The sequence below is a fragment of the Lipotes vexillifer genome, unplaced genomic scaffold (assembly GCF_000442215.2).
Source record: "Lipotes vexillifer unplaced genomic scaffold, Lipotes_vexillifer_v1.1 scaffold802, whole genome shotgun sequence".
NCBI lineage: Eukaryota > Metazoa > Chordata > Mammalia > Artiodactyla > Lipotidae > Lipotes > Lipotes vexillifer.
This window is the reverse complement of record NW_006790237.1, coordinates 668,933-677,448: the sequence shown is the minus strand read 5'-3', so window position 1 is coordinate 677,448 and position 8,516 is coordinate 668,933. Positions and strand designations below refer to the sequence as shown.

Genomic DNA, 8,516 nt, shown 5'->3' with positions numbered 1-8,516 from the left:
GATGGAGGAAGGCAGACCTCGGAGCAGCCTCAGCCTGGCCAGCAGCGCCTCTACCGTCTCCTCGCTTGGCAGCCTAAGCACTAAGGTTCGAGCTTCTTGGTGGGGCTGGGGAGGAGGGGGGTGCCCTGGGCTGCCCCATCCTCCTGTTTCCGAACCCTGGTTTTGGTGCCACCCGCGGGACTCTGCTTGTCAAAAGCAAGGATCTTTAGCAACAGGGTGTGCCAAACCTAGCAAGGTCCCAAATTTCCCACCCGCCACAGCTAGGAATTCAGAGGCACTCCCAGCTGTCCCCACCCCTTGTATTTTCCTAATTCGAAGCCAGAGTAACAACCCTGCTTAACTCTGGTTGCTAAGATAAGGCCACTCTCCAGCCGTGACCTCCCCTCTCCCCAGCTAGGAACACAGTGGCTACTCTTATTAGGACTGAGAAATCCGTGTCCTGTCTCTAGCCATCCCATCTACCCAGTTCTGAAATCTGATAAAGGAAAGACCCTTCTCCAACAATAAATATGCCCCATGTGGCCTTAGATTCTTGCATCCCAAATCATCACCCCAGCCCAATGTTCAGGCATGACCTTCATTTTCTTGTCCTCCAGACATTCCCCTCACTCATTTCTAGCTTCCCAAGTTCAGATTCTGTAGATTTGAACCTGACCTGGATCAGCATCGTCACCAAGGAGGGGCATCCTGTGGGAATCTGGCCATGGGTGCCTGGGATATCTGTGTGCACAGGAGAGGGAGGCCCATCTACTGGGATGAAGGGATTTGGAGCTCCCACCGCCACCCTGGACATGATTGCTAAGGAATGTCATTCCTTGGCACTGAGGTATCCTTTGATTCCAGCTGACCCATCACTAGGGACTCAGCACAGAGGTCCTTCCTGATCATGGGGACCTCCCAGGCAGTATTGCCATCTTGGATCCCAAAGGCTCTACTACATCTCGGGCTCTGGTGGCCAAGAGCATCCTCTCCTTGGCAGTGGACCCTTGATTCCCAAATTCCCTCCACAGTGGCCAGTAGCCTCTTCCTTGCCTCCAGACACCTCCCGCCACGCATGAAAAGTGTCTGTCAACTCTGCTCTATGCACATGCAATTCTCATCCCCAAACTCAGATCCCTCTTTGTTTTTTAATCTCAGTTCCCCGACCAGGGATTGAACCTGGACCACGGCAGTGAAAGCGCCGAATCCTAACCACTAGGCCACCAGGGAACTCCCTCAGCTCCCTCCTTGACCCATTTTCTAAAGGCAGCTGAGGAGGGCCTTGGGTTGCCTGAGTCCCACTGCACCGCCTCCCCAAGTCCATCCCAAGGCCATGTTCACTTCTGTCCTCCTTGTCTCTTCAGAAGTCGACCCGGGCGGTAAGCAAGGTGCATGCCTTCGGGAAGAGGGGCAATGCGCTCAGAAGGGACCCTAACCTCCCTGTGCACATCCGAGGCTGGCTTCATAAGCAGGTAGAGTGAGCAGAAGAAGGGAAAGGACACTCCAAGTGATGTTAGAGGCTGTGCCCCTGGCTGTCCACTGTTCCTCTCCTTCCAAGTCTTCTCCAAATATATATATATTTTTGATCACTGCTTCCTCCTTTATTCTGTCGTTTCTTTCATTCATTCATTCAATGACCACTTTTTTATCATAAATTTATTTATGCTTTATTTTATTTTTGGCTGCATTGGGTCTTTGTTGCTGCGCGCAGGCTTTCTCTAGTTGCGGCGAGCGGGGGCTACTCTTCGTTGCGGTGCGCGGGCTTCTCACTGCGGTGGCTCCTCTTGTTGCAGAGCACGGGCTCTATGCACGCGGGCTTCAGTAGTTGTGGCTCGCGGGCTCAGTAGTTGTGGCGCGCGGGCTTAGTTGCTCTGCGGCATGTGGGATCTTCCCGGACCAGGGCTCGAACCCGTGTCCCCTGCATTGGCAGGCGGATTCTTAACCACTGTGCCACCAGGGAAGTCCAACGACCACTTCTTGAACATTTACAATGTGCCAAGCCCTGGGTCACATACCATGCAAATAAGACAAATAAGTATCTATCTACATTCAAGATGGGGGTGGGACAGGGATGGATAATAAATTAGTATAAAACAAGTGGACTAAATGATTTTGGATGGTGGGAAATTAAGCACTGTGAAGAAATAATGCAGGAGAATGTGCTGGAAAGTGGCTGAGGGATGAGAGCTACTTTTGACTGTTGGTCGGGGAAGGCATCTCTGAGGAGATGACATTTGAGCTGAGAATTATATGTCAAGAAGGAGCCCATTGTGTTAAGATCTGGGGGGCAGAGGGAATCTGAAAGCAAAGGGCCCTGCAGCAGGCCACAGTTTGGTGTTTGGAGCAAGCCAAAGTGAGAGAGAGGAGGGGCGGCAGGGCGACGGGGCGAGCTTCTCTGAGTGTGGTCCCAGACCAGCAGCACCAGCATCACCCGGGAACTTTCTAGAAATGCAAATTGTCAGCTCCCACCTCAGATCTACTGACTGGAGAACTCTGGGGATGGGACCCAGGAATCTGTGTTTTAATGAGCCCTCCTGGTGATTCTTATGTGCACCCCAGTTTTAGATTCCCTGTAAGCCAGCAAATTAGGGTAAGGAACTTGAGTTTTATTTTAAGTGTGACGGGAAGCTCTGTTTTGAGCAGGGGACTCACATGGTCTGATTTATAATTTTAAAAGATCATCATGCTGCTTCTGTGGGAATGGATTGAAGGGGAGAAGAGGGGCACAAGGTTAGAGATGGAGCAGTTCTGGAAGAGGAGATGGGGAGATGCAGGATTCAGGGTGTGGCTCAGCATCACCTTCCTGGCCTCTCTGTGTCTCACACTCCATAATGATCGGGCCAAGTCTTCCTATATAAAGCCGCTGCCCGTATGTGGTACAGTATCTGTCCCAATCTTCCTGTAACTTCTCAATCCCCAATTGACACATGAGGAAAAAATGAGGTTTCTAGTGGGGAAGTGGCTTGCTTAAGAGCACAGTTTGAAAGTGGTGGAGCTAAGAGTCAAACTCAGGTCCACCTGTGTCCAGAATCTATGTCCTCTCAACTGCAACCCACTGGTTTCCAGTTCTCCATCTGAATCTATTGCACCAAACATGTGTCTCTGCCCCTCTCCTTTCTTTGGGTCTTTGGCCCCAAGTGTCACTGTCTCCATCTCCTTTTTTCCCTCCCCCCTCTACTCCCACTCTGTCTCTCCAGGACAGCTCCGGGCTCCGGCTCTGGAAACGCCGCTGGTTCGTCCTCTCTGGCCATTGCCTCTTCTATTACAAGGGTCAGTGCCCCAGCTGGCATGGGGTGGGCGGGCCCCCTTCCCACCCTCCCTTTCCTCTAGCCTCTTGGCCTCTAGATCCCTGTGTGACACTTGACCCCAGCCTGTCTTTTGCAGACAGCCGCGAGGAGAGCGTCCTGGGAAGCGTCCTGCTCCCCAGCTACAGTATCAGGCCAGATGGTCCAGGAGCCCCCCGAGGGCGGCGCTTCACCTTCACCGTGAGTCCATCCAACCCCCATGGGCACTAAGGCACTAGGCGATGGGGGCAGGCAAGGAGCATCCATTACTGGAGATAAAGACCAGGGTCCATGGCAACCTTCTTTTTAGAGGGCCCGGCGGCCGGGTCCTCTAGCTCTTTCTTCCCACAGGCGGAGCACCCGGGCATGAGGACCTACGTTCTGGCGGCTGACACGCTAGAAGACCTGAGGGGCTGGCTACGGGCACTGGGGCGGGCCTCCCGCGCGGAGGGGGACGATTGGTGAGTATAAGTACAGGCCACGCCCCTGACACTCTACCTCCAGTCTGGGTCCTGCAAATTATCCGGCTAACCCCTCCCTTTAAGGCCCTGCCCTCTTCAGTGTCCAACCACTATTCTTCTAGCTATGGAAACTCCGCCCTTCAGGCCCCTCGTCCAGGGGACTTCATCTCCAATCAGCAAAGCGTCTATCTTTTGTAAGCTCCGCCCACCGTTTTGTCCATTAATATTGATCACTCTCTAACTGGCTCCCGCAGAAGTCTCCACCCCCTGAGGCTGCCACCTAAAAAATGTCAGATTAAAAAAAAAGGGAAGGCTCCAGGCTCTGTCTGCCTGCCCCAATTTTCAGGCTGGAGACGCATAGTCTAGGGCATTGGGCCCAGCGACCTGGATGGACCTTGTGGCCCTGAACAAGTCACTTCCAACTCGGGCCTCAGTTTCCCCATCTGCAAAATGGGGAAAACAATTTACAGTGCACTACCTTCCCTTTTTTCTTTGTAGGTTCCTGTGTCCTTATCTGTGAAATGGGAATAAGGGCTGTTATAAAGTTCAAAGGAGTGATGTCTTTTTCTGTGTCCACTCGTTAGTGGGCAACCCAGGTCATCTGCACGTCCCCAGACTGGGGAGGGCCCTGGCGGCCCCGGTGGTCCCCCAGAGGTGAGCAGAGGGGAAGAGGGGCGCGGCTCAGAATCACCGGAGGTGGCTCGTCTCTCCAGAGTTCGTGGCCGGCTGCTCACCCCCAGCCCCATGGCTGACCTCCAATCTGGACCCCGAATTCGGAGGACAAGGAGCCCAGAGTGAGTTGGACGAGGGAGTCTGGGACGAGAAGGTTGTATAGGGCTGAGCTTCAGAGGAAATGTTGTGGGCGTGGCCGAGGGGCGTGGCTGGGACTGATTAGGGTAGTGACTTAGTGCTTTCTCACTGATGTGTGTGACTTGCTGGGTTCTTGTGGGGTCAGTGCCTGTTGGGGAGAAGTCTTAAGGAGGAGATACCACAAAGAGGGAAATTATTCAGGATCTGGCTACTAGAGGAGGGTTCTTCTCCAGAGGGACAGTGAGACACCCTGATGGGAGACACATCTTTGAGGCTGGCTTGATGGGTAGTGGGATGAGGGGGCTCTAGTTGACACAGTTCGCCTATTCTCTCTTCCCTACAGCCTGTTCACACCCTTCTCTCGCCCTCCCTCCCCTCTGAGCCTCCCCCGGCCCCGTTCTGCTCCTGCACGCAGACCCCCTCCCTCCTCTGGAGACACAGCACCTTCTGCCAGACCCCATACCCCCTTGAGTCGCATCGATGTCCGACCTCCCTCTGATTGGGCCCCCCAGCGCCAGACACTCTCCAGGCCCCCCACTGCCCGACGAGGACCCTCCTCCGAGGCTGGGGGAGGAAGGGACCCTAGGAGTCCCCAGCACTGGAGTCAGGAGGCCAGAACACCGGTGAGCAGAGGTGATGGGGAGAGGGACTAAATCTCCCATTTGGCCATGGGGCTGTCTTTCCAGGCTGGTCTCTAGGCCACTGGCCCCTGGGTATCATGGGGATTGTAGTTCAGCATAATCACAGCTGGGTTCAGATGTGAAAGGGAGAGTGAACTTTAACTCCCATGAGTTCTCAGGGCTCTCCTCAGGCTGGTCTTTGGCCATTACCCCTTAAGCATTATGGAGATTGTAGTCCAGAATACTCTCCTCTAGGACAATGCTGTGAGAGGTAGCGTCGATTGCATCTGCCTTGTGTCTCCAGTTTATCTTTCTAAGTTGGTCACCTACTATTTCCTCTGAGCATCATGGGACTGTAGTCCTGAAACTCCACAGCTGACCACGAATGTGAGAGTGAGAGTAGACTGCAACTTCCATTGGTCCGTGGGACTGTTTTGCCAGGCTTTCCATTTATTAGCATTCTCTGTGTCCCCACAATGGCACACAGCTGGGGAGCAGATAGCTGAGGAAGTTGTGGGGGCCCAGTTCTGAACCTCAAAGAGTCTCCTAAGGCACTGCAGTTCGGGACACATCCATTCTAATATTTGTTAGTAAGACATGCCAATTTCTAAACATCTCTATATCAGTATTCCTCCCAGGTCCCCTCTGGTTCCTCCACATATCTCCAGCTCCCTCCAAGGCCTCCTGGGACCCGGGCTTCCATGGTTTTATTGGTAGGTATCCTGGGGCACCTCGAATCTGCCAGAGCCCCCTCCCTTGCTTTCTTTGCTATGGTGAATGTCATCTCCTGGACTAGTGTGCCTAGAGAAAACTGGGTATTTCAAGGTGCCTGGATATATATTAGTTTCCTAGGGCCGTTGAAAACTGGGTGGCATATATATATAGAATATCTCTCCATTCATTCATATAATTTTCTAGGTCTGTCATTTGAGTTTTTCCATAGAGATTTTTGTGCTATTAGTTAAGGTAATTAAGGTAATTCCTAAATTCCTGATAGTTTTTTGTTTTTTTTTGGCCATGCTGTGTGGCTTGAGGGATCTTAGTCTCTTGACTAGGGTTTGAACCCAGGTCACTGGCAGTGAAAGCACCGAGTCCTAACCACTGGACCACCAGGGAATTCCCTACTGATAGTTTTTATAGTTATTTGAATGGTATATTCTTTTTTAAAAAATATTTTCTAGTTATTGATGGTGTAGAGATAGGCTATTAGTGTTTGTAAGTTCATTTTACACCTGGCATCCTTGCTGAATTCTCTTATTTATTCTAATAATTTTTTATGCTATTTTTCTGGGGGGGATTGATGAGCACATCTTCTATAAATAATGATGTTTTTATCATTCCCCTTCCTATCCTTACACTTCTATTCTTTTTCTTATCTTATAGCATTGGTCAAGATCTCTAATAGTGTGTTAAACTGTAACAGTGGTAGTGAGCATCCTTATTTTATTCTCAGTCATAAAGGAACTCTCTAAGTTTTCTCCATTAATTATTTATTTGCTATAGCTATTTGGTAGCAAAGACCACTTCCTAAAGCCAAAAGTCTGACAATTGGTCTACTGAGGTTTGCTAAACTTGGAACAAAGCTAGTAAGGACAGGGGTGTCTGTTAGTAGCAACAGGGCTCAGCTCAGCGCTGAGCTACAATAAGGACCTGTTTGGGCATGTGACCTCCAACCTTTCTCTTTCTCCTCAGCCGGGTCCCCCTCTAGACTCAACCTTCCACCAAAGCTTGGAGACAGATGTAAGTTCTCCTGATCGAACCCTTGCTGAGTTCCCAGAGCTGGGGAGAGAATGTTTAAATTGTGGGGCAGCGGGAAGAGCCAGATCTGGTCCATAAATAGCTCCTGTCCTCCTTTCTCCAGACTCTGTTGACCAAGTTATGTGGGCAGGACCGGCTTCTGAAGAGGCTGCAGGAGGAGATAGATCAGAGGCAGGAGGAGAAGGTACAGGGCTCTGGGACAGGGGAGGGGCATCTGGCCTCTCCACGTGCCCTTAGCCCATCCTGATCCCCAGCATACCCAAGGATATAGGAAGACACCTTTTCTCTCTTCCTGAGGCTGGGGGTGGTTTCAGAAGTCTAACCATCTTCCCTTTCGGTGCAGGAGCAGCTAGAAGCAGCCCTGGAATTGACTCGACAGCAGCTGGGCCAAGCAACCAGGGAGGCTGCAGCTCCTGGGAGGGCTTGGGGGCGCCAGCGCCTCCTGCAGGACCGACTAGTCAGTGTGAGGGCTGCTCTTTGTCACCTGACCCAGGTGAGCATCTGGGAAACGGCATACCTCCAAGGAGACCCCAGGATTCTACAGGTTGTTACTAAAGGGAACTTGCCCCCAAAGGCTCTTGGGAAGGTGGTTCTTGAGAATCCCCCCAATTTTAAGCCAATGATCTTGACATTCCTAGAGGGTGAGGGGCAAGCAGCCAAGAAACAGTAGTACTTAATTTAGCCATTTAAGGGGGAGATTTTTGATTTTTGATTTTTTGAGATAGATTTAGTTTCCAGTCTAGTAAGTTCTTATTTATTTATTTATTTTTGGCTGCGTTGGGTCTTCATTGTTGCACGAGGGCTTTCTCTAGTTGCGGCGAGCGGGGGCTACTCTTCGTTGTGGTGCACTGGCTTCTCGTTGCGGTGGCTTCTCTTGTTGCAGAACATGGGCTGTAGGTGCATGGGCTTCAGTAGTTGTGGCACGCAGGCTCAGTAGTTGTGGCACGTGGGCTTAGTTGATCCACGGCATGTGGGATCTTCCCGAACCAGGGCTCGAACCCGTGTTCCCTCCATTGGCAGGTGGATTCTTAACCACTGTGCTACCAGGGAAGTCCCAAGGGGGTCATTTTGATATGGACTTCCTGGCTTTGAATCTCAGTTTCCACTCATAGTTGCTGTGTGACCTTAGATAATTTACTTAATCCCTCTGGGCCTTAGATGCCTCTCATATAAACTTGAGATAATAAAAATAATATTTACGTCATAGGGCTGTTGTGAAGTTTTCATAAATATATGTAAATGAAGGAATGTTTAACACTTTTGTACCTAGTATATGGTAAGCAATACTTATGTTAGCTGTAATTATTACTATCTGTAAAATGGAGACATTAACAGTACCTACCTCAAAAGAATTAAATGAGAGCTAAGAACAGTGCCTGGCACATAGTAAGTGCCAAATAAATGTTAGCTGCAAAAAAAAAAAAGAAAAATCTGTTTAGGGCTTCCCTTGTGGCGCAGTGGTTGAGAGTCCGCCTGCCGATGCAGGGGACGCGGGTTCGTGCCCCGGTCCAGAAAGATCCCACGTGCTGCGGAGCAGCTGGGCCCGTGAGCCATGGCCGCTGAGCCTGTGCGTCCGGAGCCTGTGCTCCGCAATGGGAGAGGCC

General features: G+C 51.2%; 1 protein-coding gene and 1 non-coding gene across 3 annotated transcripts in view; one reads left to right on the top strand and one right to left on the bottom strand.

Annotated features, from left to right (window-relative positions):
- PLEKHA4 (pleckstrin homology domain containing A4) overlaps nt 1-8,516 on the top strand; it is a 24,666-nt gene continuing 16,150 nt past the window's right edge. The window contains exons 1-11 of one of the 2 annotated variants that reach the window (XM_007463326.1): nt 1-85; nt 1,344-1,451; nt 3,177-3,249; nt 3,364-3,464; nt 3,615-3,724; nt 4,309-4,518; nt 4,878-5,157; nt 5,793-5,867; nt 6,847-6,894; nt 7,016-7,096; nt 7,256-7,405. In XM_007463326.1, coding sequence (XP_007463388.1) covers nt 2-85; nt 1,344-1,451; nt 3,177-3,249; nt 3,364-3,464; nt 3,615-3,724; nt 4,309-4,518; nt 4,878-5,157; nt 5,793-5,867; nt 6,847-6,894; nt 7,016-7,096; nt 7,256-7,405 — 1,320 coding nt within the window. In that variant the 5' untranslated portion in view covers nt 1. The remainder of the gene's footprint in view (nt 86-1,343; nt 1,452-3,176; nt 3,250-3,363; nt 3,465-3,614; nt 3,725-4,308; nt 4,519-4,877; nt 5,158-5,792; nt 5,868-6,846; nt 6,895-7,015; nt 7,097-7,255; nt 7,406-8,516) is intronic. The other variant, XM_007463327.1, reaches the window with a different exon arrangement.
- On the bottom strand, nt 1,138-1,209 carry TRNAE-UUC (transfer RNA glutamic acid (anticodon UUC)). Its single transcript has one exon. It is a non-coding gene; the product is annotated as a tRNA-Glu (tRNA).